This window comes from Sceloporus undulatus, chromosome 1, assembly GCF_019175285.1.
Source record: "Sceloporus undulatus isolate JIND9_A2432 ecotype Alabama chromosome 1, SceUnd_v1.1, whole genome shotgun sequence".
In the NCBI taxonomy this organism is placed as follows: domain Eukaryota; kingdom Metazoa; phylum Chordata; class Lepidosauria; order Squamata; family Phrynosomatidae; genus Sceloporus; species Sceloporus undulatus.
The window spans coordinates 241,307,233-241,313,880 of NC_056522.1; the positions used below are offsets into that span (position 1 = coordinate 241,307,233).

Sequence of the window (6,648 nt, forward strand, 5' to 3'; positions counted from 1 at the left end):
TACAGTGTATCTTAATTGTAGATTTTTCTTGTACTGTTATATAATTTTCTTGTACACCGCTATGATCTATTTGGAATAGCGGTTTATAAATAAAACATATTATTATTATTATTATTATTATTATTATTATTATTAAACATAATAATGGCATAAATGGGAATGAAATGAAATGAAATGAAATTTTATTTATATACCGCCGTTCCTATGATCACGGCGGTTTACAACAAAGTAAAGCACAATACAATACAAATTACAAACAGCATAAAAAGCATGTACTACAATACAACAATCAAGTAATAAAACAATCTAAAATTACATTAAATAGTATACAGCAGCAAGAAAAAACAAGACATGTCCCGACCAACCCCTAACAAGAAAAAAGTAACTAAGCCCCTCTCTACCTCCCTCCTTCTAAAAAGTCCCCAACAGCGGGACCAGGCAACAATCCTTGGCACTCCACCCTGGTGGTATAGACGGCGGCAGAGTCCCTTGAGCCGCTCCTGCCCAGATGGAAAAAGGGCGGCGGCGGCGTCCTCTTCGGGGGAGAGCCGGCGGGCCGGCTTTTGTAGGGGCCGCTCCCACCGGCCCCGCCCCCCTGGAGAAACGCCGCAACGGCGGCGGGCAGAGTTCCCTGGGCCGCTCCTGCCCAGGTGGAAAGGGCGGCGGCGGCGTCCTCTTCGGGGGAGAGCCGGCGGGCCGGCTTTTGTAGGGGCCGCTTCCACCGGCCCCGCCCCCCTGGAGAAACGCCGCAACGGCGGTGGGCAGAGTTCCCTGGGCCGCTCCTGCCCAGATGGAAAAAGGGCGGCGGCGGCATCCTCTTCTTAATGTTCTTGGTTTTAAATTGTTGAGTAAATAAAAGAGTAAGTCTTCATTAGCTATGGCATGAGAGTAATCTGTGTAATACGTTTAAAAACTGACTGCTTACTTGAACTATAGTAGCAATGAATCCACAGCAGGGGGTCACTGATCATAGTCAGATTACGTGTGCACAGGTTCCCCGCAGTGATGTACTCTGAAATGGGGAAAATTTTTTGAGAGAGAATGAGTATTACTTTTTTTTCTCCCCCACCTTTCAGATGAAACTCCTGAATTTGTACATAAAGAGGGCCCAGACCACCAACAGCAACAGCAGCTCATCTTCAGACGTTTCCACACACAGTTAATGGAAACCTTGGGACATGCCTGTAGACATAGAAGCAATCAGCTGTGCCTCTCAGAGACCCTCCCCTCATCAGCACACTCCATCGCTGACGGAGGCCATGCAGAAATTTATTGCAATCAGTATTTTAGTCCTTTTAAAGCTTTTTATGGTAGGATCTACTTGGTATTGAATGTAAAGGAAGCAAGGCCTGGGTTGCAGTCTTCATTTTAAAAAAAGAGCAGTAGAATGCTGTAGGTAAAAGACATTGCACTCACCTGTAGTGTAGTCATTTCTAAACTTGAAAAAGTTCCAAAGCTATGTACATCCATGTTTTACATCAAAGGAATTTCTACACTGTTGACAGAGAATGGGTTTATATTAGCCTACAACTGTCTTAGTCAAACTTTTGACTATTTCCTTCACTTTCTGCAGTTTCTCAAACATTTACAGCTGAGTTTAAAATGTGAAATAGTCTGGCTTTTTTTTAAAGAGAAAACATGTACAGGTTATAAAATCTGGCTCCTCAACTAGGAGGTGCCGATGCTGGTATTTTCTTTTTTTTAAATTTAATAATACCATCATCTGAGTAACACAGGTTATGGAAATTTCCCCAGAAACCCTCATCAGATTTGAAATGGCACTGTTTATATAGGGCAATACATAATTAGTTGAGAGTAGCTAATTTAAGAACTGCTTCTGTATAGCTCATTCAATTATTTTTCCTCATTGTATTTCAGCATTTTTTAAAATATTTTTGAAAATTGCTTCCCCCAAAGGCTGTGCAAAATACTATAATATATTCTCCATTCTTGCTTTAGAGATGGTTCTGCCCATGTGGCGCAGCTTAGTCTCACGATGCCTTTTATTTTGATTTTTTTAATGGAACTCTTCTGTTACAGTCTTCACTGGGAATTGTCAATTCCTTCTATAACTAACTTTATCTAGCATGATGAAATCTGTTAGTATGCACTGAGAGTGAATGCACTGTATTGTCACTAAACTGGTCAAGCATCAACACTGACATTATCAGAGGAACTGGTAACCTTCTCCTAAGAAATATATGTGAAATTTGCTCATACTGCTGCTTCAACCCTCCAAAAGAAACATGTATTTTCCAAAGCTTGATTGGCTTCCTGAGAACTGCAACTCATATAATCAGGCCTTCCTTTCTTAATAAAATACTGCTTTTGTTTGTCAACAGATGTTCCTCAGTGTGACACTTGTTCTGTTAAGACTCCCTCCCCTGTCAAAAGTTCCCCATCCTTTGAGTACTCCCAAGAGTATGTTGCCCCCTCCCAACCACCATGCAATCTGGCTTATTTATGATCTTCTTTTGTGTCTAATGTACATAGCAAATGATTTCCCTTCTCTCTCAGCATTTTAGACAGGACCCTGTTTGTTAGGTAGTACTCAAAGGGCTAGCTCAAGCTGCACCAGTTGCTTTCTTTGAAGCTGTACAATCTGGGGAGGGTGTGGGTAGGCATGTGTAAGTACTCTGGGAACAAGGACCCTTTGGCTACTAATCGCATACATGCTGGTGGAGATAAACCTGCATATTGTTGGTTCTTCACTGCCAGATTGGGTAGATCTCCATCAGCACTGTCCAAAAGTCTGCAGCTGGCTTCCCACCCATCCCCGCTGCCTCCTTATGCAGGGCTTTAACTTTTCATGAAAATGAAAACAAAATATTTCTTTTCTTTGTATTCTACTCCTACTCCTCCTTTATCTTTTCCTGTCCCCTTCCCTCCCTAGCCTCTATATCTGAGAATCCGCACAGAACAACCCTGCCTGCTGTCAGGTTGCCTTAGATGGTGACATCCATGCTCTTAATGGGACACCAGCATTCCCAGGACATACGCAAACATACCAATGCAACCCCTTTCACCATCTGGAGTCCTGTAGGTCTCTGATGTAGTGCTGAATTAACTGAGGAATGTGGCTGTCTTTTTAAAGGTACACTATGTGTGCGTGCCTGGATTATAATACAACACAAGACTTTTCTATTGCTTCCTACTAGCATCTCAATAACCTGTATAAGTAATGTAACTTGCAACATTGTCATATAAATCTTCTTTCTACCACCCCTCCCAGCCCCTTGATTTATCAAGTGTAATAGTTCATATTAAAGGACAACAGAGAAATGTTTGTAGAATGCAGCAGGACTTTGCTAACTGTAATAATAATGTTTTAAATGGGAAGGACAGGCTTATCAAGCCTTTCAAAACAGTCAGCCATCAGAAACAAGTTTGTTGGCACAGTGTTCATGCGCATGTATTTAATTTTTATTTTTGGGTTGGTTATTTTATTTTGATTTTTTTGCGCTTTTGTCATGTTACATCCATATCTGTATTTATATCTTATTTGTTTCACTTTTGAGTGTATCATGGCAAATGTACAGATGTTTTTATGTTAACATTTACATGATAGAATTTGCTAAAAAAATTAAATAAAACCTTTTGCGTTTGCCCTAGAATAAATGAAAGTTACGTTTAAGTCCTTATGGGAGCTTCTTTGCACGGCAACATGGTCATAATGAACAATCTCTATGATCATTGTGGATGAAGTGTCTCCACTGAAGTATGATTGCTGAAACCCCAGGCAAACTTGTGGCACCATCCAGTTTTATATCCATAAAGTAGCAGCTTAAACCTGTGTAAACACTCAAAGTGTGTTCATGGGGATCAGGGTAATCATAATGGCTCCAACATAGCCTCTCACTATGGCCAAACATGCATTGGAAGACCTATCTACACAGTGGGAAAATGGGATTTTGAGATCACATGATTGGCATGTAGCCAATAATATCCAAATATTTTGACAAGGTCATACTGCTTACCTATCCTTGACCTGCTGCCTTCTGTATACTTTGATTGTGTATATAGGGCTCCTTATTACATTTCAAGGGGCCTCCTACTTGAGGGATAATCTGCTGTTCATGTTTTTGACCAAGATCAAAATTAATACAAGACAATCATTGTCTTAAATTACTTAAATTTATTGGCACATTTTATCCAGAAGAGCTCTTTGAGCTTCAGCATGTACTTAAAATAAAGCTCAAGTTGCTTTCCTTTGTCTTTGCATTAATGTTGACACAAAATGTCCAGACTGTGCCTTCCCTCTTTCTCTTCAATAATATCTTGCAAATACTTTTATTTATACATTAATGGGACTTGCTTTCAGATTTTGTCCTTGAAAAAAGGCAACTAAAGATCCCTTTAGTGGTGCAAAGTGGAGATTTCAGGATGCTTTGAATTCCAAAGAGTAGCTGCGTCAACAACTGGGAATCCTGGGATATGTTAAAGCATAGCCCTAACCAGCACTGTATATCAAGCAAGGCAATACAACTGAAAACACCCTCTCTTGTTGCCATGTATAACACTTCTGGTGGTGAAGCTGTCCCTAGAACAAATCAGCAGATTATCTCAATACACAGGCAAGCTGATATGGAAGTAGGCAGTTGTTTAAGGTAGCTGTTAAAATGCTTCATCATTACGTACACACACTGGAAATGTTTGGAAATAAAACAAGTAATGAAACACTCTTAATAATGACAGCATGAAGTCCCAATGTTCAGTCTCTGTTAGTGATCTGGTTGCTGCATCATATACTAACTTGGCCCAAGGAAAGCTTGTTCAGATACATGCTACCAGTTTTATTTAGAGATGGGATGTAGCAGGTCTACTTTTTCTATTTTAAAAAAATATTGCCCAGGGTGCTTCTCATTCTGGTTTGTAGAAATGTGTACAGGCACTGTGCCAAAAGTGTCTTGATGTGATCTGCCTGTACTGGGTCAGATTGGTTTTCAGCCCTGGAGCATTGTAGAAAGCTCAGAAGTTTCCGGCATTGCAAATTGCATGTTAGGCAAAGCATGATAGAAATGCAAATTTTGAATGCACGTGCTTAAGATAGACTTTACAATCTCCTTTATGTCCCATACAGCCAAGTGATATTCTAGACTGTCCAGGGAAAATGCTGGCTAATTCTGAAAATGTAAGGGGATAATAATCTTGTCACATTCCTGTGTTTGTAAAGGGTAATTTCAACAAAACATGTAAAGAGCTGTCAGTGCTAGTATAGCTTCCTAGTAAGGCATATTACATATTGTAAAGCAGACTTTAAAAATAACGATAGCCTGTAACACTGTGGATCCTATCATATAAATCCTATCTGGTTTCTCTTGCTATCTAATGTGTTGCTTAACATAAGACTATGAAACAGATGGCCAATCATTCCAGTGCAGAGACACAATGGTCAGCTCCTGCAAAAGCTTGCAGAACGAGTTTGAACAGAAATAAAACATATTGCAAGAGACGGAGAGGAGGAACACACACAAACACATACAGACAGAATGTGTATAACATATATAGATAGCTCTCAGCGCATAGTGGTTTTGGGTTTTTTTTACCTTCTAAAGATGGAACAGGTAAGTACAATAGCATCATTAGTTTTTCATTTGGATATTGAAGCTGAGCATTTATTTGTAGACAAGGTGAAATCTGTCCAATTTAGTAAACTAGTAACTTCTCTGGCTTTGGTGCAAATATCTATATTGACTATGGTCTTGTAGCTTCATGGAGCCTTCCAAACAAAAGGTAAACATACTTGAATGCAATGTCTTATTAGTTGGTTCTTTTGCATGGTCTTTTTATATTTATTAAATTTACTCTTTAATGTTTTAGTTTTGGAATGGTTCCAAAGCTCATAGAATCATAGAGTTGGAGACCACAAGAGCCATCCAGTCCAGCCCCCTGCCATGCAGGAACTCACAATCAAAGCACCCCTGACAGATGGCCATCCATTTAAAAATCTCCAAAGAAGAAGATTCCTTCTGTAGTAATACTTGATTAGGTAATATACCTAATCAGATCAACCACAATTAAGCCAGTAACATGAGTTAGAAACAACCAAATAAAATGAAAATATCATTAAAAACTGCATGTGGAAAATATTACAAAATCAGAATGTCAATATACGATGGAAAGATGATTTTTAAAAACCTATTTTAACATGTATAAAAAAGCAGTATTTAAAGTAAGTGCCATGTTTATTTAAAATATTTAAAGGAAAAATTAAATGCCTGAGAGAATGAAAATGTTGGTGTCAAAAGATCAATAAAGTCAATGCCAGGCAGGACACAATTTGGGAGCCACTAGACTAGGATCTGCTCATGAATGTAGTTCCCTATCAAATCTCAGTATTACAGGCCATTTCAAGCAGAATTTCAGATGCTGATGATCTCATAACATTTATATCTTGCCTAACTGGTACCTGGGGTAAGTATATGATGCTATGCTATAAAGAGAGACACAAGCATCCTCTGCTTATTTGACAGGTTAGAGACCAGAGCATATGCATTTTGACAATTTCCACTTTTTGACAGAGCTGTGGTCCCTAACCTGTTGAATATGCAGGGGCTTCCTGTAAAGACAAAGCTCTGAAGTGTTGCAATATGTGAGCACGGAGATTCAAGAGATAGTATATGAGTAGATGTGATCCTTTCAAGCAGC

At 39.4% G+C, this 6,648-nt stretch overlaps 1 protein-coding gene across 29 annotated transcripts in view; it reads left to right on the top strand.

Moving 5' to 3' along the window:
• Positions 1-3,614, top strand: part of CLASP1 (cytoplasmic linker associated protein 1) — a 249,181-nt gene extending 245,567 nt beyond the window's left edge. For all 29 annotated transcript variants that reach the window (XM_042445044.1, XM_042445043.1, XM_042445053.1 and 26 more), the window contains one exon: positions 1,077-3,614. In XM_042445044.1, coding sequence (XP_042300978.1) covers positions 1,077-1,163 — 87 coding nt within the window. In that variant the 3' untranslated portion in view covers positions 1,164-3,614. The remainder of the gene's footprint in view (positions 1-1,076) is intronic.
• The last annotated feature ends 3,034 nt before the right edge of the window (positions 3,615-6,648 follow it).